Source organism: Hemiscyllium ocellatum, chromosome 3, assembly GCF_020745735.1.
Source record: "Hemiscyllium ocellatum isolate sHemOce1 chromosome 3, sHemOce1.pat.X.cur, whole genome shotgun sequence".
In the NCBI taxonomy this organism is placed as follows: Eukaryota; Metazoa; Chordata; class Chondrichthyes; order Orectolobiformes; family Hemiscylliidae; genus Hemiscyllium; species Hemiscyllium ocellatum.
In genome coordinates, this window is record NC_083403.1 from 118,967,562 (window position 1) to 118,995,223 (window position 27,662).

Below are 27,662 nucleotides of genomic sequence, written 5' to 3' on the forward strand. Positions count from 1 at the left end.
TTTCTTTTAATTCTCCAGATTTCTGAAGTTTGTTTTGAGTTGGGCTGTGATTCGGTTCTCTAGCTGTGGGTCAGGTCTATCACCACCCGTATTAAGTGTCAGAATCAACAAGCAGTGCGTTTGCTTTCTCAATGTAGTCTGTTCAGCTTAAAATGACTGTCAAGCTTCCTTTGTCTGCAGGGGGCAATAACCACTTCACTTTCAGTTCCAAAACCTACAGACAAACCAATGGAACATCCATGGGATCTCCAATATCAAGGTTTGTAGCTGAGGCAGTAATGCAGAGACTTGAACAAATGGCTCTGCCAACCATCCAACCCAAACTTTGGGTCTGCTACGTGGATGACATCTTTGTCATCACAAAATGAAACAAATTAGAGGAAACTTTCAAGACCATCAATTATATATCTTTTACTGACATAAAATTCACTAAAGAGGAGGAAAACAACAATGACCTGCCATTCCTCGATGTCATAGTAGAGCGAACAGCCAATGGGGAACTTCAAACCAGCATCTACAGGAAAACAACACATCCGGACCAAATACGAAACTACAGAAGCAATCATGTCCAGACGTTTCATTACCTGGCTTGGTAACATCATCAGTGGCGATCTCCAAGTGAAGCGAAGCTGTTGTCTCCTGCTTCCTATTTATATCTTTCTCCTGGATGGGGTTCCTGGGGTTTGTGGTGATGTCATTTCCTGTTCGTTTTCTGAGGGGTTGATAGATGGCATCTAGATCTATGTGTTTGTTTATGGCGTTGTGGTTGGAGTGCTAGGCCTCTAGGAATTCTCTGGCATGTCTTTGCTTAGCCTGTCCCAGGATAGATGTGTTGTCCCAGTCAAAATGGTATTTTTTTTCATCCGTGTGTAGGGCTATGAGGGAGAGAGGGTCGTGTCTTTTTGTGGCTAGCTGGTGTTCGTGTATCCTAGTTGCTAACTTTCTTCCTGTTTGTCCTACGTAGTGTTTGTGGCAGTCCTTGCATGGAATTTGTAGATGACGTTGGTTTTGTCCAAGGGTTGTACTGGGTCTTTTAAGTTTGTTCGTTTTTGTTTGAGAGTGTTGATGGATTTGTATGCTACTAGAATTCCGAAGGGTCTCAGTAGTCTGGCTGTCATTTCTGAAACTTCTTTGACATATGGTAAGGTGGTTAGGATTTCTGGCTATAAATATAAATAGCCAGAACAGCTTCGCTTCACTTGGAGATTGCCACTGATGATGTTACCTAGCCAGGTATTGAAATGTCTGGATATCAAACCTACAGCTCAGCGAGCAAACCTACACCCTAAACCTCAACCTGAGCTACAAACAAGCAATCATCCCAATACCCACAAACAAAGCTGCATTAGAACATTATTTCAACGTGCCACCACACACTGCAGCACAGAGGAACTACATAGAGCAGAGGAATATCACCTATACAGCATATTCAAAAAGAACAGGTACCCAATGAACACAGTCCACTGATTTCTCAACAACAAACCTAAACAAGCAGACAAAACGTGCCCAGAAACCCTAGCCACTCTCCCCTACATCAAACATATCTTGGAAATGACTACCAGACTACTCAGGCCTCTTATCATCATGGTAGTCCACCAACACACTAAAACAGCAGCTAATGAACTTGAAAGACCCCATACAGACAACAAGTAAAACTAATATAATCTACAAAATACCTTGCAAGAACTGTAGCAAACACTTCATTGGACAAACAGGCAGAATCCACCAGGATACATGAACATCAACTAGCAGCAAAAAGACATGACCCATTCTCACTAGTATCCTTGCATATAGATGAAGAAGGACACCATTTCAACTGGGACAACATATCCATCCTAGGAAAAGCCAAACAGAGAAATTAGATTAGATTAGATTAGATTACTTACAGTGTGGAAACAGGCCCTTCGGCCCAACAAGTCCACACCGACCCGCCGAAGCGCAACCCACCCATACCCCTACATTTACCCCTTACCTAACACTACGGGCAATTTAGCATGGCCAATTCACCTGACCCGCACATCTTTGGGCTGTGGGAGGAAACCGAAGCACCCGGAGGAAACCCACGCAGACATGGGGAAAACGTGCAAACTCCACACAGTCAGTCGCCTGAGTCGGGAATTGAACCCGGGTCTCAGGCGCTGTGAGGCAGCAGTGCTAACCACTGTGCCACCGTGCTGCCCACATGGATGAGAATTTCTAGAAGCATGGCATTCCAACTCGAACTCTATGAACAAACATATCGACTTGGACGCTATTTACCACCCTCTGAGAAAAAGAACAGGAAATGGCATCACCAACCCAAGGAAACTTAAATAGAAAGCGGGACACTAAGACCAGTTCATCACCGGAGGCTCACTGATGATGTTACTTAGTATGGTGATGAAACGTCTGAAAACAGCTCAGCCAGCAAACTTACATCCAGAACCTCACCCGGAGCTATAAACCTTCTCAAAACGCGCTAACATCACTGCTATTAAATGTCTGAATATTTCCTTAAACTTGATTTCAAATTGAAATGAAATTGTCAGGAAAAGGGAAACCTATGCCACAGAAATCACAAGGTCTTTCTTTCAGATCAGAAGTTAACATGACCACTTCACTACTGACTGTGAAATCTGGGCCATTGTAAAAAGTGTTGGAAAACAGGTTGGAAAACATCTTTCTGAGTTACTTGATCTCAACTCGGTTCTAAAACAGACGATTATCCAAAATCCCTAGATTACAAAAAGGAGAAACTATCCTTTCAGAGTTTTCTCTTTTAATTACTGTCCACTATAACTGCTGGCAGTGCAAGTGTGGATATATGCACACTAGATGAGAAGCAGCAAGAAAGTACATATGCACAGAGGGGCGGGGCAACAATGTTTGTGGGATTCCATAAAAGGATTAGAATTCAATTGTGTTGCCTTCTACCTTTTGAACTTTATATGAACAGAGTTTGAAATTGTACAAACTCCCTGACACAATTTAAAACAAATACAATTAGATTTTCAACCCCTCTAAATTTCTCACCTGGAAACTCGATCATGTTAATTGGTTCTTCTTAGTCACCATGCAAATTAGTGCCTGTTGACGCATTTGCCACAGATGCTTGCAAATTATGTTTGGTCAATTTTTGCATTGCACCTTCTGCGCAGTTTGTGTGAATGACTCATGCAGACTTGATACCTTCTCCATTCAACATAAATTGGAAATGATTCTTAAATTCTATTGTGTAATCAGTAATCACAACATTCAGCAACTATTAATCTTCCAAATCATCCAAATGGAAATTATTGCAATATTATTCTATTGTATTTATTTTTGTGGCAATGTTTGAAAATACATTAAATTAGTACAATCAAAAGCATGGCAACATTTTGAGTAAGATCAAAATTAGAACTTGCTATGTAAAATTCAAAGAAGTGCCCTGTGGCACATTATTGCAGCAAGGTTTAAGATCTCATTACTTCCTCTTTAAAGTGAATATTACATGTAAAAAAAATTCCTAAAACATCACAAAGTTAGAACGCTTACGTGTTCTTGTTTCATAGTTTACTGATAGGTATATATGTTCCAAAATATTACTATTTTCTAAACATGTTTTGCAATGTTATGAAAATTGTACAACATTGCAGTTATTCAGAGATCTGAAAAAACACCAAGCAAAATGCAGAGTTTTTTTAAAAACAGAGATTGCAGCACCAAGCACTCATTTTTTACAAGTGATATGACTGACTCATGTCACATGATACCTAAATAGGCAACTCATGGATATAAGCAAATGTTTATAAATACTCAAAAATGCTTCTGGTCATTATCAGGTTTATTCTTTACAGCATTTGTACACATTCAAGGTGCAATTTTAGTGCTTCAACATATTCTGAGTGAATGGTCAACAAATCTTTGGTCAATTGTGCCAGCGTTCAACCTACACATTTTCCTAATGGAATTTTGTGATGAAATAATAACAAAACTGTCAGGTGCTCACAGACAATATGTGTGAATGCCACAGCAAATGCCAGTATCCAGTCATGTAAAGTTAAACACAAGTCCAGAATGGATATCACTTGATAGTCACTCCCTAATCCCACCTAATTGGCCTTTACACTATCAGAAAAAAGTGAGTAATTCTCCTCTTTAATAGTTCTAAATTCACTTTATAAGTCAGCAATTCCTAAATTGACCTTTGAGTTGCTCTCCCTAACCCCTCTTTTTGCAGAAAACTGTCTGATTGACCCAATCAAATTTACTTTTTAGAATGGGAACTTCCCTCCTCTGCAGTGGAATCCACAACAGCTGCATAGTCTGACTAGCCGAGCTGCCTGCTAGATACAAAACAAAAATTTGAACATCACAGTGAAAACAGCTTTGTAATGTTGTAGATACCTTTCAATCATTTCAAAACTGATATTTGAAAAATATAGGTTTTGACAGCTAAGTTGAAAATGTGTTGCTGGTCAAAGCACAGCAGGCCAGGCAGCATCTCAGGAATACATTTTCAGCTGTGATCTCCAGCATCTGCAGACCTCATTTTTGACAGCTAAGTTACTGAGTATTCCAAATAATGGTCATAATTACCATCATTTCCTCCCAAAGATATTTTTACACAGAGGGTGGTTCACGCGTGAGATGGACTTCCTGAGGAGGTGGTGGATGTGGATAAGTAGTAATGTTTGGGGGACATTTGGATGGGTATATGAGTAGAGGAGAAGGGGTTTGGAGGGACGTGGGTCAGGTTGAGAGGATGGGGCTAGTTTAGTTTGGAATTTTCCTAGCTACCATCAATTCTGAGGAAGGGTCACTGGACCTGAATCGTTAACTCTGATTTGTCTTCACAGATGCTGCCAGACCTGCTGAGCTTTTCCAGCAATTGCTGTTTTTATTTCTGATTTACAATATCCACAGTTCTTCCAGTTTTTAAATTTGGGATTATGTTCGGCATGGACTGATTGGGCCAAATGGTCTGTTTCTGTACTGCATAACTAACTCTCTAGATAGTTACTGTCTCTGGAAATTAACCATTTGAAAAACTTTCCTCTTGAGAACATAATATCACAAAATATAAAGTCCCTCCCCAGCAGAATGGGCGATTTCTCAAAGAATTATAGTGTTCATCAAAAGAAAATGATATTTAATGCTTTGTGAAAAGTAAAGAAAACTGTGCAAAATTGACATAAAGTGGGGATAGATATGCCACAATAGCATGAAGTTTACTTTAAAATAAATCAAGAAAAAGCTCAACTTAAAAGATGACTGTAAAAGAAAACAGAGAGAAACAAACAGTCAGTGGCCCCTATATCAGCTAAAAAAGCAGCAAGAGCGTGGAAAAGCAAACAAGGGAATTGACACCAGAAAAACAAAATGATAGAATTATTTTAACAAATATAACCGTATTATCTTCAACAAGCAGCTTTTAAAAAAAGAGGGAAAAAACAGTGGGAAAGTTCTTCCTGGTCATATTCCTAAAAACACAGCTACAAAAAAAGACAAGTCACATCAGGTCCAAATTAAAGGTGACGATATATCATGGACATTTCCTATTTAGCATGACAATATTTACTTCAGGAATTAGTTCCAAGTCAGCTATATATTTCCTCGATCAATGCAAATTGTTATTTTTCCAATGAATTGTGCCTTACCAGACAATACTTGAGATCTTTCAAAATTCTTATAAAAATTATCAGCGTGGTTATTTGAATATAATAATAACGGAATTGCTAGTGATTCCTCACTTGCCCGGAGGATGGACTCTTCTGGTTTTCACAGACAGAAAACAATTGGAAATTGTGGAATTTTACATTGTTAGTCTATTTGTAAAACTTGAATTGACTTGAATTTTGAAGATATAATGAGTCTTGCTAATCAATCTCACAGGTCCTGAATAGACTAATTTGACATTTGTGTAATGTCTAATTTCTCAACTCCATAATAAAAAGTTATAGATTTTCCATTACTTATAAGGTTACGATATTTCAGTTTCTACTTTAACTTCATTGCACGTTTAAATCCTTCTTTCATTTCCTAGCGTTACAAAAAGTGAACACTAAAACAATTTTCAAAAAATCATTTATTAACAAACAAGGGCAGGAATTATACTGGAAGGGCCCTGCGTAGTGTTGCCAAACAAAAAGATCTTGAAGGTTCAGGCACATAGTTCTTTGAAAGTTGCATCACAGGTGGACAGGGTGGTTAACAAGTATTTATAGTACTCTTGCCCTCATTGCTGAGACCATTGTACATAGGAGTTGGGACATCATGATGAGGTTGTACAGGATATTGGTAAGGTCACTTCTGGGATACTGTGTGCAGTTCTGGCCACCCCATTATCTGAAAGATATTATTAAATTGGAGAGGCGACAGAAAAGATTTACAAGGATGTTGCTGGGACTAGACGGTTTGTGTTATAAGGAGAGGTTCGATTGACTGGAATCATTTTTCACTGAAGTATAGGAGGTTGAGGGATGACCTTATAGAAGCTTATAAAATCATGATGGGCATAGATAAGGTGAATAGCAAAGGTATTTTCCCTAGGATGGGGAAATTCAAAACTAGGGGGCATATTTTTCACACAGAGGATAGTTTGTATTTGGAATGAACTGTCAGAGGAAGTGATAGATGCAGGTACAATTAGAACATTTAAAAGATATTTGGATAGGTATGTGAGTAGGAAAGATTTAAAGGGATATGGGCCAAATGCAAGCAAGTGGGACTAGTTTAGTTCAGGAAACTTGGTTGTTTTGAACGAGTTGAACAGAAGGCTGTGTTTCAATGTTGTGTAACTCTATGGCTTGATTATTCCCTCATGAGACATGGGCATTACTGGCTGAACAAGCATTTATTGACCATTCCCTAATTAGCCTTGAGAAGGTGGTCATGAGCTGCCCTCTTGGAGCCATGGAGTCATACAGCATGGAAACAGATCCTTTGGTCCAATTAGTTCATGCTGAACATAATCTCAAACTAAACTAGTCCCACCTATCTGCTCCTGGCCCATATTCCTCCAAACTTTATCTATTCATGTACTTATCAAAATGTCTTTTAAATGTTGTAACTGTACCCACATTGATCACTTCCTCAGCAAGTTCATTCCACACATGAACCACTCTGTGTAAAAAAATTTGCACCTCATGTTTTTTTTCAAATCTCTCTCCTCTCACCTTAAAAACATGCCCCTGATCTTGAAATCCCCATTCTAGGAAAAAGGCAACAATCATTAACTCTATCTATACCCTTCATTATTTTATAAACTTCTATCAGGTTGAACTTCACCTGCCATTTTTCAGCCCACTGACCCACCGATTCTGTCTCTTTGCTAGGAGACCTACAATGCCCTTAGGGAGAAAATTCCAAGAATTTGATCCAATGGATGTGGAGAAACAGGGACCTATTTCAAAATCAGGATGGCGAATGGTTTGGATGGAAACTTGCAGATGGCAGTGTTCTCAAGTATCTGCTGCACTTGTCCTAGATGTTAGTGGTCGTGGGTTTGGAAGATCCTGTCTAAAGATTTTTGGTGAATTTCTGCAGTGCATCTTGGAGATGGCACACACTGCTGCCACCGAATGTCAGTGGTAGAGGGAGTGGAAGTTTGTGGATGAGGGTGCCAAATCAAGGGTCTGCAATGTCCTGGACGGTATCAAGCTTTTTGACTGAAGCTTGAACAAGACACTCCCTAACTTGAGTCTTATAGATGGTGGACAGGCTTTCTCAAGTCAGAAAGTAAGTTGAAGTATTCCTAGCCTTTGACCTCATCTTTTTGCTGTTACGTTTGCAATGCTAATCCAGTTCAGTTTTTGGTCAATATTCACACCCTGGATGAAGATAGTTGGGTATTCATTGATGATAATGTCATTGAACGTCAATAGACTATGGTTAGTCCATTGCCTGCTATTCGTGTTGCACGAATGTTGCTTGCCACTTGTTAGGCCAAACCTCGATATAGTTCAGGTCTTGCTGCACTTGCTTCAGTACCTGAGGAGTCACAAATGGTGCTGAACATTGTGTATCAATGAACACCCCCACTTCTGACTTATGGTGGACAGAAAGTCATTGATGAAACAGCTGAAGATAGTTTGGAGTAGAATTCTCACCTCATCTTCCAATTCAACTTTTTTGTCCAAGTTTGAACCAACAAAGTCAGGAATTCAGTGGCCCTGGCAGAACCCATATTGGATGTCAGTTAGTAGGTTGTTGCTGAGTAGGTATTGCTCGATAGTACTGTTGACACTTTCCATCACTTTACTGATAATCAAGAGTAGACTGATGGGACAGTAATTGGCTAGGTTGGATTTGTCCCACTGTGTGTGTTCAGGGCATACCTGGGCAATTTTCCACATTGCCAGGTAAAAGTTAGCGTCACTTCAGGGTTTGTCAATGAAGACAATTATTGAATATGAATGACAAGTAGTAAAATATATTGGGAAAAACAAAATCTATCCTGACAGGCTTGCTGTGGCCAGATTACTTCAAAATCAGTGGCCAATACCTTCACTTTGCCATCAACTGCAAAATCTAGACCCTTCTATAATTTTCAGATATGTGTCAATTATTTTTAAAATCATTATTGCAGCCATTTTCTGCCAAAACTTATTGCTCCCAAATTTAGTGAACTATCTTTTAAAGCTTCAACGAATCCCTTCCTACTCTATCTCATGCTACCTGTACCATATACTTTCAAGAGCATATGAGACCAGAGCTGCATTAACAGCTCTGTACCTGAGCAACTTCTCTGCTATTGCTGAAAATGAAAACCGCCAAAATTCCCAGGTTTTCCAACTTTCTTAAATATATTCTTCCACAGGATACATTGGCACTAGCAAAGCTCGCCTTTATTACCCATTACAAATGGACCTCAAAAAAAAAGGAGTAGTGAAACATCTGAGTTGGCAGGCAGGTCCCGCAGGGATGCTGAGTCAAAATTCTGGAATTCTCTCCTTAACAATATTGTGTATCTTCAAAAACCCATATCAACAGTACATTCTCAATGACAACCATGGATGGGCAATAAATGCTGGCCCAGCTAGCAACGTTCACATCCCATTAGGGTTTTTTTAAAAAAAGACTTTGTAATTGACTTCAATTTTATGGAAGGTATTATACTTTGGGAGATGGTTGGGTGAGTACCTTAGTTTCTGCTGTTTTGTGAAAGTCACAATTTTCCATATTCTTTAGACATTACAAACATACAAAACAGGAATTGGAATAAGCCATCTGGCCCCTTGAGCCTGTTCTGTAATTTAATAAGATCATGGCTGACATAATTGTAACACAAATCTACATTTTCACTTACTTATGAGGAGCATTCATCTTCTTGCTTAGCAAGAATTTATCCATCTCTAACCTAAAATGTTCAAATACCTCAAATTATAACGGGATCTTGATCAGATGGGCCAATGGCCTGAGAAGTAGCAGATGGAGTTTAATTCAGATAAATGTAAGGTTTTGGGAAAGCAAATCTTAGTAGGACTTATACGTTTAATGGTAAGGTCCTAAGGAGTATTGCTGAACAAGGAGACCTTGGAATGCATGGTCATAAATCCTTGAAAGTGGAGTCACAGGTAGATAGGATAGTGAAGGTGTTTGGTGTGCTTTGCTTTATTGGTCAGAGTATTGAATACAGGAGTTGGGCGGTCATGTTGCAGCTTTACAGAACATTGGTTAGGCCATTGTTGGAATATTGTGTGCAATTCTGGTTTCTTTCCTATCAGAAAGATGTTGTGAAACTTGAAAGGGTACAGAAAAGATTGACAAGGATGTTGCCAGGGTTGGAGGATTTGAACTATATAGAGAGGCTGAACAGGCTGGGGCTGTTTTCCCTGGAGCGTTGGAGGCTGAGGGGGTGACCTTATAGAGGTTTACAAATTTATGAGGGGCGTGGATAAGATAAATAGACAAAGCTTTTTTCTCTGGGTGGGGGACTCCAGAACTAGAGGGTGTTGGTTTAGGGTGAGAGGGCAAAGATATAAAAGAGACCTAAGGGGCAACTTTTTAATGCAGAGGGTGGTACTTGTATGGAATGAGCTGCCAGAGGAAGTGGTGGAGGCTAGTACAATTGCAACATTTAAAAGGCATCTGGACGGTTGTATGAATAGGAATGGTTTGGAGCGGTATGGGCCAGGTGCTGGCAGGTGGGACTCGGTTGGGTTGGGATATCTAGTCAGCATGGATGGGTTGGACCGAAGGGTCTATTTCTGTGCTGTACATCTGTACGACTCTATGACTCCACTTCTACAATGTTCTCTGGAAGAGAGCAAAGGCTCAACACCTTCTCAGACAACAAATTCTCTTCACCTGTTGTAAATGGGCGATCTCTGATTTTTAAACAGTGATCCCGAATTCTGGATTGTCTGAATTCTGGTCAAGACTCCTCAGGATCTTATGTTTCAATCAAATCACCTTTTGCTCTTCTAAACTCCAGCAAATATTGGTCTGTCCAATCTTTCCTTAGACAACTCAGCCATTCCTAGTATTAATCAGGTAAAGTTTCTCTGAACTGCTCCTTTAAATAATATGCTAAATACTATGCACGATGTTGTGAATTAGTCTCACTTATCCATTATGTAACTGAACATTATCTCATATTGATGTATTCAAATCCCCTTACAATGAGTGATAATGATCTATTAGCTTTCATATTTACTTGCTATACTTACAGACTAATCTTTTGCAATTCATGCACGAGGCTAACCAAATCCTTCTGTTTCTTAGAGCTCTATAATCAACCTTGTTTAACTTGTCTTCACTGAGATGTATCTATCATGATTCTATTGGGGAGGATCAGGACTTGCATATTATTATGAAGTAGGCCAAGGTCATCTGTAGGTGGAACATACAGCAACCATGTACACCGGTGGTGGGGGATGAACGTTTAAGTTAGTAAATAGGTGACAATAAAGTGGCTTTTTTTTCTTTGGATGGCATTAAGCCCCCTGCACATTTTGCAGCCGCACTCTTGAATTATTGTAGATGATGGACTGGCTTTGGGAAGTCAGGGGGTGAATCTTTCTGTGCAGAATTTACTACCTTTGACTTGATATTGTGATCACAACATTTACAGAGCTGATCCAAATAAATTTCTGGCCAATGATAATCCTCAGTATTTTGATATATTCTGTTATTCACTTGTGGGACGTGGAGGTCACTGGCTGGCCAGCATTTGTTGCCTGTCCAAGTTGAGAAGGGTTGGGGGAAAGGGATGCAGCAACAGTAATGCTATTGAATGTAATGGGGAAATGGTGCGAATAACTTTTGGTGGAGACAGTAATTGCTTGGCACTTGTAAGGTGCAAATGTTACCTGTCACTCATCATTCCAACTAAAATGTGTTCAAAGACTTACTGCACATGTGCATGAACCGTTACATTTTCCGAGGAGTTGTAAATGGAACTTGACGCTTTTAGCCATCAGCAAAGATTTCAATTTCAAATTTTATAATGGAAGGAAGGTCACTAATGAAACAGATGAATATAGTTAGGCTTAGGACACTGACATGAGAAACTGTTGAGACTTCAATGGTTGACCTTCATTAACAACCACCATCTTCCACAACTAGTAAATAACTTTGATATTCCCTCTCTGCAATAATTTGCAATAACTTTCAATTTGAATTTTCATATTCTTTTACTTTGGCCTTAAAGGATTCCCTCTTACATTAGCTGAGATAATGAAAATAATCCACTCCCACATTTTTGCTAATTCTGCTCTAATGGCACATGTACACAACACAGAACAAACCATTCTTTAGCTTGTGCTTCTCGAAAGAAATATCTAGCCTCCTCTGACCAGCCTCTGACAGAGTGCGGTTTAAGGCTAAACTTAAACAGATTATGGAGTTGAGTCTGCCCCTTCTTTGACTTATACCGCCACCCTATTTCAGAATACATGTTTTTGAAAACCTGCAAATGGTTTTATCGATGGTTTTATCAATTATTTGTCCAAACATTAACTTTTTTTTTGTAAACATGTCATTTTTATAAGGAAAGTTATAAATACAAAGAATTAAATGTTAAATGCAAGTTTTTTTTAAATCACAAGTAACATTGTTAGGGATTTAGTTCAAGCTTCACGAATGATTGCTCAGGCTCCCGTTAAATGAAATACAAATAGAGTTTGGGAAATACTAGTTTGTAGGACTGCAGTGTGGATGACATCCAAAACAGAACAGAATAGCTTTCAGAGCACAGCAATGTAGAAACAGGTGTAGGTCATTCAGCGCTTGAGGCACTTCTACAATTAAATTAATCATGGTTGATCTGGATCTTAAATCCATTCATCTGGATTGGTTTGTATACCTTAATACTTTGCCCATAAAAGTTACATTAATCTTACTTTTAAAATTTACAATTTTCTTTGCATCCTTTTAGGGAAGAGTTCCAAATTCCATTACTCAGTGTGAAGACACTCCACACTTCAAAAGTACTCCATTGGCTGGAATGCTTTGATATTGAGACTATAAAAGACATTATACAAATGTTAAAAGAAAAATTCTAACATCACCAGAGATTGACCAAGTTCCAATTTAAAAGTACTCACCCCTGTTCAGTATTCCTCTACCAGAGGCAGTAGTCCCTTCCTTAAAAAATAAGTACTTTCAATAAACTTCTTTGGTCACATTGTAATACACTTCAAGGGTGGGTGGGGTTCGAACTGAGATGTTATGACAACCACTGCACCACAACACCCCTTTAAATAACCCCTCTACCATTAGCAAAACACAGTTACCTTAAACACCTCAATTAGAGCTTTTTATCTAGTTTTTTCTAATCTAAACACATACCAACCTTGACTGAGGTGATATGGAAACTGAAGAACTAGTAGCTCACTTAACAAATCCGAAGCTGCACCTTTATAATTGACTGATATGGTACTGCAATAAAAGCTGCTTTTGCTACGTGTCGATGATAGAAGTATTGAAGAAAGAAAGAAATCAGGAGACAGAAAAGACATGTAAGAAACACAACATTACAATAATCAAGGGGGACGTCAACATGCAAATAAGCTGGGAAAATTAGGTGGGTAGGAGATCTCAAGAAAAGGAGTTCATGAAATAATCATAAGATGGCTTTTTGGAATAGCTTATGGTGAAGCCTACAAGGGTACAGGCAATTCTGGATTTGGTGATGTGTAATGAAGCAGACTTAAATAGGGACATTAAGGCAAAGAAACCGATAGGTAGAATGGTAGAATTCACCCTCCAACTTGAGAGGGAGAAGCTGGAAGCAGATATAACGGTACTACAATTGAGTAAAAGGTAATTACAACACCATGCAACTGGCCAGAATTGGAAAGGGAGACTCGCAGAGAAGACTGTGGAACAGCAATGGGGTAAATATCTACTGGAACTCGGGAATGCACAACAGAAGTCCAACCCAAAGAAGGAGAAACACACTAAAGGGAGGATGAGGCAACCATGGCTAACAGGGGAAGTCAGGGACAGAAGAAAAGCAAAAGAAAAGGCTTACAGCGTGGTGAAGATCAGTTGAAAGGCAGAGGATTGGGATGCCATTAAAACCCAGCATAGGATAACTTAAAAAGCAATAAGGGGTATAAGACGAAATATGACAGGAAGCTAGCTAGTATTATAAAACAAGATTGTAAGAGGTCTTCTTTCGATAAATGAAAAGGTAAGAGATGAGCAAAGTGGACATTGATCCACTGGAAAATAAGGCTGAAGAAATAGAAATGAGAAGCAAAGAAATAGCTGAGGAACTGAATAGGTACTTTGCATCAGCTTTCAATGGAATACACCAGCAAAATATAAGCACTTTAAGAAGTCAGAGGGCAGAGTTGAGTTTGGTGCTGGGGAAACTGAAAGGTCTGATGGTGGATAAATTACCTTGACCAGATAGATCAAACTCCAGAGTTTTGAAGGAGATGGGTGAAGAGATTGTAGAAGCTTTGGTAATGATTTTTCAGGAATCACTGGAGTCAATGGTAAATGTAACACGCAGCTTAAAAAAGGACGGAGGCAAACAGCAGAAATATAGCCTGACATCGATCATTGGTAAAATTTTAGAGTCCATTATTCAGGTCAAGATTGCGCAGCACAGGTCATTCTATTGTAACTCACATTTTGTTTATGCAAATCCATTATAAAACGATTGACGAATTAGCAACAACATTTCTATAGTGCAAACTTATAGAGCATGTACTGGTTATAACACGATTCCGGTCCCATTAGTTTAAATGGTGCTATTATTACGCAATTTTCTTACGACACGGGATTACTCAAGAACAGAACTGACTGTATTTGGAAGTGTATGGTAAAATAGGGCTCAATCAGCATAAACTTTGTCAAAGGGAGGTCACGTCTGACAAATCTGTTACAATCCTATAAGGTGGATGTGATCAGTTTGGATTTCCAGAAGCTCTCTGACAAGGTTCCGCACAGGAGGCTGCTAAATAAGACACATGATTTTAGGGGAAAGTGAGGACTGCAGATGCTGGAGATCAGAGCTGAAAATGTGTTGGTGGAAAGGCGCAGCAGGTCAGGCAACATCCAAGGAGCAGGAGAATCGACATTTCGGGCATGAAGAAGGGCTCATGCCCGAAACGTCGATTCACATGGTTTTAGGGGCCAAGGTACTGGTATGGATAGAGAATTGACTGACTGACAGAAGTAGGGATAAGGATGTCTTTTTCAGGAGTGGCCTCCAGCGATGGGTGGAGTTTTGCAGGGGTCCATGTTGGGACCACAACTATTCAGGATATACATTAATGATGTGGACAAGGGAACTAAGGGCATTGTTGCTAAATTTTCAGATAACAGTATGGTAGGTAGAAGTGCAGGTAGTGTTGAGGAAGTGTGCAGGCTACAGAAGAACTTGGACAGTCTAGGAAAGTGAGGAAAGAAGTGGAAGATAACATACAATGTGGGAAAATATGAAATTATGCATTTCGGGAGCAAGAATAGAGGCAGAGACTATTGTTTAATGGGAAAGGCTTTGGAATCTAAAGAGCAAGGGCACTTGTGAGTCCCAGTTCAGGATTCTCTTAAGTTTAACTTGCAGATTCAATCGGCAGTGAAGAAGGCAAAAGCAATCATAGCATTCATTTTAAGAGAGCTAGAATACAAGACCAGAAATGTACTGCTGAGGCTATGAAAAACTCTGATCAGGCCTCATTTGGAATATAGGTAGTTCTCCTATAATGCGGTTTTGCATTCCCATGAGATGTTATGTTATATAAAATCACATAATAGAAGTAATGGGGTCTAAGGGAAAAATAGGGTTAGAACCTCCAGGTTAGTAAACCTGTCCTTTTCTGGTCAGTTACAGAAATGCTAAGTTGTTACAAGCAACATTTTCCAATGTATTACAGTATTCTCAGCTTCTTGGAGTTTATCCAAAACCTGGCTCTCTGCCATTAAATTTTGCGAAACTTTCGGAATTTTTTTTGGTGCAAATAAAATCTCCTTTTTTTTGAGGGGGTGGCTAAAGGACTGGGATGCTCTAAATGGCTGGAATTTTTGATGAGTCTCAGGTTTCAGAGAGAATAAAAGGCTGAGACCCTCAGATCCTCCCCCCACCTCCTTTCAAAGAGAGACTGGGTGAACTTGGATCAAGCATAAATTGGGGATGGATGGGGTGGAAAAGAGGTAAAAATCATCAGTAGTCTCTCCTTAGTTTCACACCTCCCCCTGCCTTCCACACACACAACCCCTCTCAAATAAAGCCACTGTGTTGAAGCTGCAGATACCCAGCAACTGAGTCTCTGCCTCACAAAACACCCTTTGTACTCTCCAACACTCGCTGGACATTGCTGTAACATCCTTATAAATCTTTTCTGAACCCTTTCAAGTTTCACAACATCCTTCCGATAGGAAGGAGACCAGAACTGCATGAAACATTCCAAAAGTGGCCTAACCAATGTCCTGTACAACTGCAACATGACCTCCCAACTCCTATACTTAATGTTCCGACCAATAAAGGAGAGCATACCAAACGTCTTCTTCACCATCCTATCTACCTGAGACTCCACTTTCAAGGAACTATGAACCTTCCTTCCAAGCAACACTCCCTAGGACCTTACCATTAAGTGTAAAAATCCTGCTAAGATTTGCTTTCCCAAAATGCAACATCTCACATTTATCTAAATTAAACTCCATCCACCACGCTTCAGCCCATTGGCCCATCTGATCAAGATCCTATTGTAATCTGAGGTAACCTTCTTCGCTGTCCACTATACCTCCAATTTTGGTGTCATCTGCAAACTTACTAACTATACCTCTTATGTTCAGATCCAAATCATTTATATAAATGATGAAAAATAGTGGACCCACTACCGATCCTTGTGTCACACCACTTAGTCACAGGTCTCCAGTTTGAAAAACAATCCTCCACCACCACCTTCTGTCTTCTAACGTTGAACAAGTTCTGTAGTCAAATTGTTAGTTCTCCCTGTATTCCATGAGATGTAACCTTGCTAACCAATCTCACATTGGGAAGCTTGTCGAACACCTTACTGAAGTCCATATACATCACGTCCACCGTCAAAATTAGCCTTCCTCCAATTTAGAACTTCAACTGTTAGATCTGGTCTATCCTTTTCCATCACTATTTTAAAACTAATAGAATTATAGTTGCTGGCCCCAAAGTGCTCCCCCACTGACACCTTGGTCACCTACCCTGCCTTATTTCTCAAGTGTACATCAAGGTTCACACCTTCTCTCGGAGGTACATCCACATACTGACTCAGAAAAATTTCTTGTACACTCTTAAAAGTTTCCTCTCCATCTAAACTCTTAACACTATGGCAGTCCCAGTCTATGATTGGAAGGTTAAAATCCTCTACCATAACCACCCTATTACTCTTACAGATAACTGAAATTTCCATACAAATTTGTTTCTCAATTTCCCACTGACTATTAAGGGGTCTATAATACAATCCCAAAGTGATCATCCCTTTCTTATTTCTGTTCCACCCGCCTGTCATATGAGGAGAGGTTAAGGGTTCTGAGTCTGTAATCATTGGAGTTTAGAAGGACAAGGGGATCCGATTCAAACTTACAGAATACTGAAGGCTGTGAATGTAAATTGTTGAGTGTATTTCAAGTCAGAAATAGATAGGTTCTTGATTAGTAAGGGGATGAAGGGTTACAGAGAGAAGGCTGGAGAGTAGGGCTGAATGATCGAATGGCGCAGCAGATTCAATGGGCTGAAAGGTTTATGGTCTAATACCTTGATGCGGTGATCAAGATCGGGAGAATCTGTCAGACCTCCACCAGCTCTGTTCTCTCCAGTAAAATCCAACTTAAGCTGAAGAAAATTTTAAAAATTTATTTTACTGTGACTTTTAATTGATATATCAAAGAACTTTGAAAAGTGAATCAACCATCTTGTACTTCCCACAAACCAGTGAAAGTTCCAGTGAGAAACAGCACGCTGACCAGAAAAGGACCCATAAGAATATCTCAGCAACTCTGAACAGAAATCACTGAACCACAAATCCAGTCTTAATTAGAACAGTTATAGGAGAATGGTTCATTATTGTTTACCTGAAAGTAAAATCTAATTATTTGTAACGAATAGTGATTTTCATTTTGTACAAGCACCATGTCCATGCTTTCCATCAATCTGGGTTTGAAAGTCAGGTAAACTGAGGAATTTTTTAAAAATTGTGCATTAACTCTGAGAATAGTGTTAGAAGTTACACAACACCAGGTTATAGTCCAATGTGTTTATTTGGAAGCACTAGCTTTCAGAGCACTGCTCCTTCATCAGGTGGTTGTGGAGTATAAGATTGTGAGACACTGAATTTATAGCTCTCAATTCTGTATCTTACAATCTTATACTCCACAACTACCTGATGAAGGAGCAGTGCACCGAAAGCAAATACTTCCAAATAAACCTGTTGGACTATAGCCTGGTGTTGTGTGATTTTTAACCTTTACACCCAATCTAACACCGGCACCTCCAAATCCTGAGAATAGTGGAGTTTGATTTCTACCATGATACTCCAGTGAGGTGTGATATATCACAGGTTATGTATACATTTCAATGGGAAATAAATGTAACTTAAAATGCCACAGAAGGCCTCTTTGCATCTTTACTGTTTAAAATTCCATTTCATGATCATTGTGCAAATCTAAATAAGTAGAAACTGTTTTCACATGGAAAGATGCAAAATAACCTTAAGGTTCTGGAATAAACAGTGGATAAACTTGAATATAATTAAAGTTAAAAATCACAGAACACCGGGTTATAGTTCAACAGGTTTATCTGGTAGTACAAGCTTTCGGAACACTGCCCCTTCGTCAGATAGCTAGTGACTAACTACCAAGTAAACCTGTTGGACTATAACCTGGTGTTGTGGGATTTTTAATTTTGTTCACCTCAGTCCAACATTGGCACCTCCACATCATTAATATAACTATTAAATATGGTTCATAAATGGCATTGAGATTTCTTTTTAATTCTCTCACGATACATAGGATTTTTACACAGCCACAGCAAAGGAACAACAAAATATTTCCAAACCAGGATGGTGAGGGGCTTGGAGGGGACCTTATACGTTGTATACCTGCTGCCCTAGTCCTTCCACACAGACGTTGTCATGGATTTGGAAGGTTGTCTAAAGGTCATTAGTGAAGTTCTGCAGTGCATCTTGTAGATAGTACACATTGCGACTGAGCAGTGGTGATTGAGTGACTGAATATCTGTGCATGTGGTGTCAATGAAACAGGTTTTGTTCTGGATGGTGTCACACTTCTTGAGTATTGTTGGTGCACATCTGCCAGGCAACTGGAGGGGAATCCAAAACACTCCTGATTTGTGCTTTGTAGATGATGGACAGACTTTGGTGAAGTCAGGAGGTAAGTTACTTGCTGCAATATTCCTAGCTTCTAACCTGCCCTTGTAGCCATCTCAATAGAGAACAATACAGAAATTTTAACAAAAGTAGTCTTTGAACATGGTAACCTTTCAAAGTTTGGGAGAAGATTTGTAGCTCGGGTGCTCGTTGTTGTGGTTCTGTTCGGCGAGATGGGACATGCAACAAAAACTCCCAGCTCGGCGAACAGAACCACAACAATGGTAACCTTTATCAGAACACTAAAATCATCACAATTGCAGACAACAACTAACTAATAACATAAACAACATGAATACTATTTAGTGATTTGTAATGTAAATTGAGAATTGCACGACAATAAAGGATATTCTATATGTATAATTTCTCCTTATATTCATTTGAATTTTGTATTTGCTGCATAAACTCAGCTGATTTATATTTAAACTTATTTTTCTCAGTATGTTTTCTTAACAATTTAATCCAAAAACCAGGAGCTGTATAAAAATGGGGAAGACTTGTTACAATTATACAGGATGTGGATGTGACCACACCTGGAGATTTTTAAAAATTCATTTATACAATGTGGGCATTACTGGCTATGCTAGCAGTTATTGTCCCTCCCTAGTTGCGAGTGGCACTTGGGGGTCCAACCACATTGCTGTGGGTCTGGAATCTCATGGAAGCCAAATCAGGTTTGGGCCCCAATAGTAAGACAGAAATTCAGAAACAAATATGTAGGAAGATCTCAGATATATGTAAGCATAATAAGGTTGTAATAATGGGAGTTTTTAATTTTCCAAACACTGACTGGGGCTACCATAGTGTTCAAGGTTTAGGTGGTGAAGAATTTGTCAAATGTGTTCAAGAAAATTTTCTTGATCAATATGTAAATGCTCCTGCTGGAGAAGGAGCAAAACTAGATCTTCTTTTGGGCAACAAGGCAGGGCAAGTGACTGAAGTAAAAGTGAGAGAACACTTTGGATCTAGTGATCATAATTCTATTAGTCTCAAAATGGTTATGGAAAAGGATAAACTTTCCATAGAAGTTAAAGTTTTTAATTGGAATAAGGCAAATTTTAATAGTAAAAGACAAGAACGTTTAAAAGTTGAAGTACATTGAAGTATATAAAAGGACGTCTGACAAGTGGGAGGCATTCATGAGCGTGATGATGAGAGTTCAGAGGCACTTAGTTCCCGTTAGAGTGAAGGTAAAGCTGATTAGATTAAGGAAGTTAAAAATCACAACACCTGATGAAGGAGCGTCTCTCTGAAAGCTAGTGTGCTTCCAATTAAACGTGTTGGACTATAACCTGGTGTTGTGTGATTTTTAACTTTGTACACCCCAGTCCAACACCGGCATCTCCAAATCTAGATTAAGGAACAACGGGTAAATAAAGATATGAGGTTGTAGTCAAGAATAAAAAATAATCTTATTTTAGATATAGACAACTTGATTCAATTAAATCTCTTAATCAATATAAAGAGTATAAGGGCACTCTTAAGAGAGAAATCAGGATGGCAAAGAGGGATTATGAAATAGCATTGGCAAATAAGGTTAAGGATAATCCAAATATGTTCTACAAATACATTAAGAGCAAGAAGGTAATTAGTGAAAGTAGAGCTTCTTAAAGATCAAGGTGGTCATCTTTGTGTTGAACTCCAGTTAATGGGAGAGATACTAAATGAATATTTTGCATCAGTTTTTACTGTGAAGAAAGAAATTGAGTCTAGAGAATGCAGAGAAATAAACTCTGATGTGTTAAAAACATTGCCAATGAAGTAGTTCAGGAGGTCTTAGAGAATTTAAAGGTGGATAAAGCTTCAGGACCTGATCCAACGTATCCCACAACAATGTGAGAAGTCAGGGAGGAAATTATGAGAGCCCCTGCAGAAATATTTGCATTATCTATAACTACAGGTGAGGTGTCTGATGACTGGATGATGGCTATTGTTATACCTTTGGTTAAAAAAGGTTGTAAGGAGAAACTGGGGAACTATAGACCTGTGAGTCTGACTTTGGTTGTGGGTAAATTATTGGAGGTGATTATAAAAAATAGGATTAATGAACATTTAGAGAAGCAAAAATTGATAAGGGGTGGTCAGCATGGTTTTGTGGGAGGAAAGTCATGTCTCACAAACTTGATTGAGTTTTTTGAGGATGTTACTGAAAAGGTTGATGATGGCAGAGCATAAATATTGTTTATTTGGATATTAGTAAAACCTTTGACAAGGTTCCACACGGTAGACTATTTAATAAAGTTAGGCCAAATGGGATTTAGGTTGAGCTTGCCAATTGGATACATAATTGGTATAACAACATGAAACACAGGGGTAGTGTAAGGATGCTTTTCGGACTGGAGGCCTGTCACCAGCAGTGTTCCACAGGGATTGGTTCTGGGTTGTGTTTTGTTTGTCATTTACATAAATGACTGTCATTTATAGGCATGGTTAGTAAGTTTTGGACGACACCAAAATTGGTGGCACAATAGACAATGAAGAAGGTTTCATAAGATTACAAAAGGTTCTTGATCAAATGGATTAATGGGCTAAAAATGGCAGATGGAGTTCAATCTGGATAAAAGTGAGATATTGCATTTTGGTACAACCAACAAGGGTAAGGCCTACACAATTCATGATAGGACCTTGGGTAGTATTGTGGAACAGAGAAAAGGAGGAGGAGAGGGGACCTAATTGAGGTATACAAGATAATGAGAGGCATAGATAGAGTCGATAGCCAGAGACTATTTCCCAGGGCAGAAATGACTAACACAAGGGCTCATAGTTTTAAGCTGGCTGGAGGAAAGTATAGAGGGGATGTCAGAGGCGGATTCTTTACACAGAGAGTTGAGAGAGCATTGCCAGCAGCAGTTGTGGAAGCAAGGTCATTAGGGACATTTAAGAGATTGCTGGGCATGCATATGGTCACAGAAATTTGAGGGTGCATACATGAGGATCAATGGTTGGCACAACATCATGAGCTAAAGGGCGTGTTCTGTGCTGTACTGTTGAAGTTCATGTCATATATAGACAGCGTGGTTAAAAAGGCATTTCATTGCCTTCATTGCTCAGTCCTTGAGTGCAGGAATTGGTACATTTTGTTGAGGTTGTACAGGACATAGATCATAGAGATGTACAGCATGGAAACAGACCCGTCAGTCCAACCCATCCATGCCAACCAGATATCCCAACCCAATCTAGTCCCACCTGCCAGCACTCGGCCCATATCTCTCCAAACCCTTCCTATTCATATCCTATCCAAATGTCTTTTAAATGTTGCAATTATACCAGCCTCCACCACTTCCTCTGGCAGCTCATTCCATACATGTACCACCCTCTACGTGAAAACATTGCCCTTTACGTCTCTTTTATATCTTTGCCCTCTTACCCTAAACCTATGCCCTCTAGTTCTGGACTCCCCCACCCCAGGGAAAAGACTTTGCCCATTTACCCTATCCATACCCCTTATAATTTTGTAAACCTCTATAAGGTCACCCCATAGCCTCTGACATTCTAGGGAAAACAGCCCCAGCCTATCCAGCCTCTCCCTATAGCTCAAATCCTCCAAACTGGTAACATCCTTGTAAATCTTTTCTGAACCCTTTCAGGTTTCACAACATCTTTCCGTTAGGAAGGAGACTAGAACTGCATGCAATATTCCAACAGTAGCCTAACCAATGTCCTGTACAGCCGCAACATGACCTCCCAACTACTGTACTCAATACTCTGACCAATAAAGGAAAGCATACCAAACGCCTTCTTCACTATCCTATCTAACTGTGACTCCACTTTCAAGGAGCTATGAACCTGCACTCCAAGATCTCTTTGTTCAGCAACACTCCCTAGGACCTGACCATTAAGTGTATAAGTCCTGCTAAGATTTGCTTTCCCAAAATGCAGCACCTCGCATTTGTCTGAATTAAACTCCATCGCCACTTCTCAGCCCATTGGCCCATCTGGTTAAATTCCTGTTGTAATCGGAGAGAACCTTCTTCACTGTCCACTACACCTCCAATTTTGGAGTCATCTGCAGACTTACTAACTATACCTCTTATGTTCATATCTAAATCATTTATATAAATAATGAAAAGTAATGGGCCCAGCACCAATCCTTGTGGCACTCCACTGGTCACAGAGCTCCAGTCTGAAAAACAACCCTCCACCACCACCCTCTGTCTTCCACCTTTGAGCTAGTTCTGTATCCAAATGGCTAGTTCTCCCTGAATTCTGAGAGATCTAATCTTGCTGACCAGTCTCCCATGGGGAACTTGTTGAACGCCATACTGAAGTCCATATAGATCACATCTACCACTCCAGCCTCATCAATCCTCTTTGTTACTTCTTCAAAAAACTCAAATTTGTGAGACATGATTTCCCATGCACAAAGCCATGTTGACTATCCCTAATCAGTCCTTGCCTTTCCAAATACATATACATCCTGTCCCGCAGGATTCCAACAACTTGCGCACCACCGACGTCAGGCTCACTGGTCTATAGTTCCCTGACTTGTCCTTACCACCTTTCTTAAACAGTGGCACCACGTTTGTCAATCTCCAGTCTTCCAGCACCTCACCTGTGACTATCGATGATCTCAGCAACAGGCTCAGCAATCACTTCCCTAGATTCCCACAGAGTTCTAGGGTACACTTGATCAGGTCCTGGGGATATATCTACCTTGATGCGTTTCAAGACATCCAGCACTTCCTCCTCTGTAATATGGACATTTTTCAAGATGTCACCATCTATTTCCCTACATTCTATATCTTCCATGTCCTTTTCCACAGTAAATACTATGCAAAATACTTGTTTAGCATCTCCCCCATTTTCTGCGGCTCCACACAAAGGCCGTCTTGCTGATCTTTGAGGGGGCCCTATTCTTTCCCTAGTTGCCCTTTTGTCCTTAATGTGTTTGTAAAAACCCTTTGGATTCTCCTTAACTCCATTTGACAAAGCTATCTCATGACCCCTTTTTGCCCTCCTGATTTCCCTCTTAAGTACACTCCTACTGCCTTTATACTCTTCTAAGGATTCACTCGATCTCTCCTGTCTATACCTGACATATGCTTCCTTCATTTTCTTAACCAAACCCTCAATTTCTTTAGTCATCCAACATTCCCTATACCTACCAGCCTTTCCTTTCACCCTAACAGGAATATACTTTCTCTGGACTCTGTATTTCATTTCTGAAGGCTTCCCATTTTCCAGCCGTCCTTTACCTGTGAATACCTGCCCCCAATCAGCTTTTGAAGGTTAGGTGAGGCCTCTTCTGGAATACTGTGTCCATTTCTGGTTGCCCAATTCTAGGAAGGATATTAGCAAGCTGGAGAGGGTTCAGAAGAAATTTACCAGGATGTTGCCAGATATGGAAGGTTTGAGTTATAAAGAATGGCTGGATAGGCTGGCATTTCTTTCACTGGAGCAAAGGAGGTTGAGTGGTGATCTGATAGAAATTTATAAAATAATGAGTACAGATAGAGTTGATGGTACTTGACTTTTCCCTAAGATGGAGAATTTCAAGACTGGGGTTACATTTTAAAAAGACATGAGGCAATTTTTTTTTACACAAAGGGTAGGTAGTTCACGTACAAAATGAAGTTTGTGAGGAAGTGGTGGATGTGGGTACAAATGCAACGTTTAAAAGACATTTGGATAAGTTTGTGAATAGGAAAGGTTTGAAGGGATATAGGCTAGGAGCAGGCAGGTGGGATTGGTTTAGTTTGGGATTATGTTCAGCATGGACCGGTTGAACGAAAGGGTCTATTTCCAGGCTATATGACTCTTTGACAGCAGTTACCTTCTATAAAGGACTACTGAACCAGGCAAGAATGGGCAATAGTTTCATTCTTACCATAATTCCAGATTTTGTTTTGTTTTATTGAATTCAAATATCACCTTCTACACCCTAAGATTCCAAACCAGGTTGCCAGTGAAATGGTTAAACTTCCAGGGCAGGCCTCTGACGACCCACAAAAGACATACCATGCTCACCACGTGTAAACTACTTAAAGGAGCAGGATGAGGCCCTTGTGGCCATTAACCAGCACACGTAAGGGCATCAATAAGCCCCAAGGAAGATGGCCCACATGTTGTACATTCAAAGTTGAAATAGACAGATTTTTAATCAGTAAGGAAATTAATGTTTATATGAAAATACCAGGAAAATTGAATTGAGAATTATCACATCAGCCATGATCTCATTGAATGGTGGAACAAACTTGATGGGCTCACTGCCTTACTTCCACTCCTGTGTGGTACAGGGCTGTCGAGGCTGGTTTGTTAAGCCTCTTTTAACATTCCTCATTTAACATTTCAACCAGGATGGGACGATTGAATAGGTGGTAGAAGGATCATCTGCCGGATTTTACAAGCACCCTCCCTTTAATCGTAACAGTGGGAGAAACGTATAATCGAGTTCAGAATTAATTATTTCAGCATATCTAAAGTAAGTCCATGATTAACACTGTGGCCCCAAAAGCTGAGATTCCCTGAGCAATAAATAACAATTTAACAATTTTGGAATGTCACTACTGTATCTCCATTTTTTTTTCCCTGTCAATAAGTTATCTTCACAGGTTTATTGCTTTGATTCAAGCTAATTTTAGGTGCTTACAATTCACTGCATCACTACTGGGAAACACATATATGAAAGCATTATATTGTTGTTTTTATTACCTAATTATTTACACAATTAAGCACCAACATATAATAAATTTGCTTTTCTTTGTTTCTATTTATGCAGTAACACAAATAAAATACATCTGATTACAATCTTTTTTTTCAATCACTTTTTGGTCAATATGCATCAGAAATGTATATATTTTGTATCAATATATTGTTACTGACACACAGAAGTTAGTAAACAATGGTAATTTCAGTACGAGAGATGCAAGACAATCTAAACAAAGTTTGAGAAGATTTGTAGCTCGGGTACTCGTTGTTGTGATTCTATAAAAGCCGGAGGAAACAACACAAAAACGCTTCACAGAAGGCTCCCAAGCACTGAGGATGTCACCTAGACAGGGGACGAAACGTCTGCAACACAAACTCCCAGCTCGGCGAACAGAACCACAATAATCTAAACAGTCCAATTTTAAAGTAAATGGAATGAATGTCTGTATAACTACAAGTCACAAATATTGTTGTGAAAACACCTTATATTTAGAACATATAAAGTATTAATGCAAGGTAACTGCATTCAATGTTCAGAAATAACAGATTAGAATTTAACCAAACTATATTCTGGCAACCACATTTCAGAAAATAACTCAAGGTTTGCATTAATTACAGAGAAAATTTATTTAGAAAACACCAGGCCTGAAAGACTTCACGTATGGAGAGAGATTAGAGATATTTAGATTTTCTTTAACTCTTTACAGATCATTGATAAACAACTGAAATGGTTTCTACCGTGAAGGTTGAGGAATGATAGGGCAGACTTAAGCTAATTGGCAAAGAGGGATCAGGATGAGATGGTAGGATAAAATGCCGGAATAAGTGATTTATGATTGGAATGCAATACCCAAAGGGTGAAATGAGCAGATTTGATAACTTTCAAAACATACTTAGATAATTAGTAGAAAAAGCAACGTTATTCATATGGGAGAAAGGCTGTAGGAGAAAGCAAGAGAATAGGACACAACGAGGTGAACTACAGCCTTCAATGCTTCCGTGATTGTGTTGAACAAATTTGCTGTATGTCTGCTCCTAAAACTCAAAATAGATATTACACCACAAAAAATACACTTCAGAACAGACTGACAAAGGGTTTCTCCCAAAAATTGTACTAATCTACATAGTAAAAGGCAAAAAGAAAACTTACTTTTACAAATAATGATCCTCTAAAACTCTTAAATGCAGACTATTAGAGTCCCAGCCCAAACTCACTTTCTGAGTTTACCTGAGCTAACTACACCTGGTCACTACCCAATAGATCCTGAAAGGCCCCGGCTTCGCAGCTGTCCGTGGATGTGCCGAGAAATTAGGACATTTGTCACCAACCGGCCATATCTCAATAAAGCTGATGATAGCACATTTTTTTTATGGCGCGGAGAGGGGCTCAGGACGAGCTGCTACGCACGTTGACTTCCAGCGAGCGGGTCCCGGGAGTTTGCGTGGAGCAGGCAGGAGAGTAAACGGAGAGGAATGACGCGATCTCCCAGCAGGACCCGGTGAAGATGGCGGGCGGGCAGCAGTCGGTTCTGTTTGTTTGTTTGGGTGAGTGAGAGAAAGACTGAATGAACGAGGGCGCGTGCGGCGCTCGCGCTCTCCCCCTCCCCATCCCCATCCCCATCCCCACTCCCTCGGGCTCGTGGGGAGCAACGGCTGCCCGGGCCGCGCGCGCGCAGCTCAACGTCTCTCGGATTCAGCCTCGACCAGCAGCGGAAGGAGGAGGGGAGGCGGTATGTGTGAGGGTGGCTATTCGATCCATTCCTTCATTGGATGTGGGAGTCCCCGGTTAGGCCAGCGGGTGTTTCACAGTCATTCACGTTGCTTTGGATCTGGAGTGTCACACTTAAGCCAGAACAGGTGCTGGTGGCAGATCTCCTTCCCTGAAGGTCATTGCTAACCTAGAGGGGTAACTAACAACGGTCATCGTTAGTCTAGCTCCTAATTACATCGGGTAGCATTTGCATCTCCGTCCGCGGAACATTTATATGGGGTTCAAATGACGCTACCATGCCCCTGTTGTGCAGATATCCAATTAGGCCAAGTCTCCGGTTATTGTAACCTGCCCTATTGTGACAAAGTTGCTGAGTTTTGCCCGAGATTGTGCTGCTAAAACTCTCATCCATGCTATTCGTCACTCCTTGACATGTTTATTTCCAATACACTTCTAGCCTTGCACAGTCTACCCAACCTAAATCCTCCAAAATTCTGCTGCCTGAGTCTTGATGC

The 27,662-nt window shown here is 39.9% G+C and overlaps 2 protein-coding genes across 3 annotated transcripts in view; one reads left to right on the forward strand and one right to left on the reverse strand.

Annotated features, from left to right (window-relative positions):
- sh3yl1 (SH3 and SYLF domain containing 1) overlaps positions 1–26,825 on the reverse strand; it is a 160,400-nt gene extending 133,575 nt beyond the window's left edge. The window contains exon 1 of the mRNA XM_060853081.1: positions 26,587–26,825. Coding sequence (XP_060709064.1) covers position 26,587 — 1 coding nt within the window. The 5' untranslated portion in view covers positions 26,588–26,825. The remainder of the gene's footprint in view (positions 1–26,586) is intronic.
- A 54-nt stretch (positions 26,826–26,879) lies between these two features.
- The window catches only part of acp1 (acid phosphatase 1), a 37,874-nt gene continuing 37,091 nt past the window's right edge, over positions 26,880–27,662 (forward strand). For both annotated transcript variants that reach the window (XM_060853095.1, XM_060853101.1), the window contains exon 1: positions 26,880–26,981. In XM_060853095.1, the coding sequence (XP_060709078.1) occupies positions 26,942–26,981 (40 nt within the window). In that variant the 5' untranslated portion in view covers positions 26,880–26,941. The remainder of the gene's footprint in view (positions 26,982–27,662) is intronic.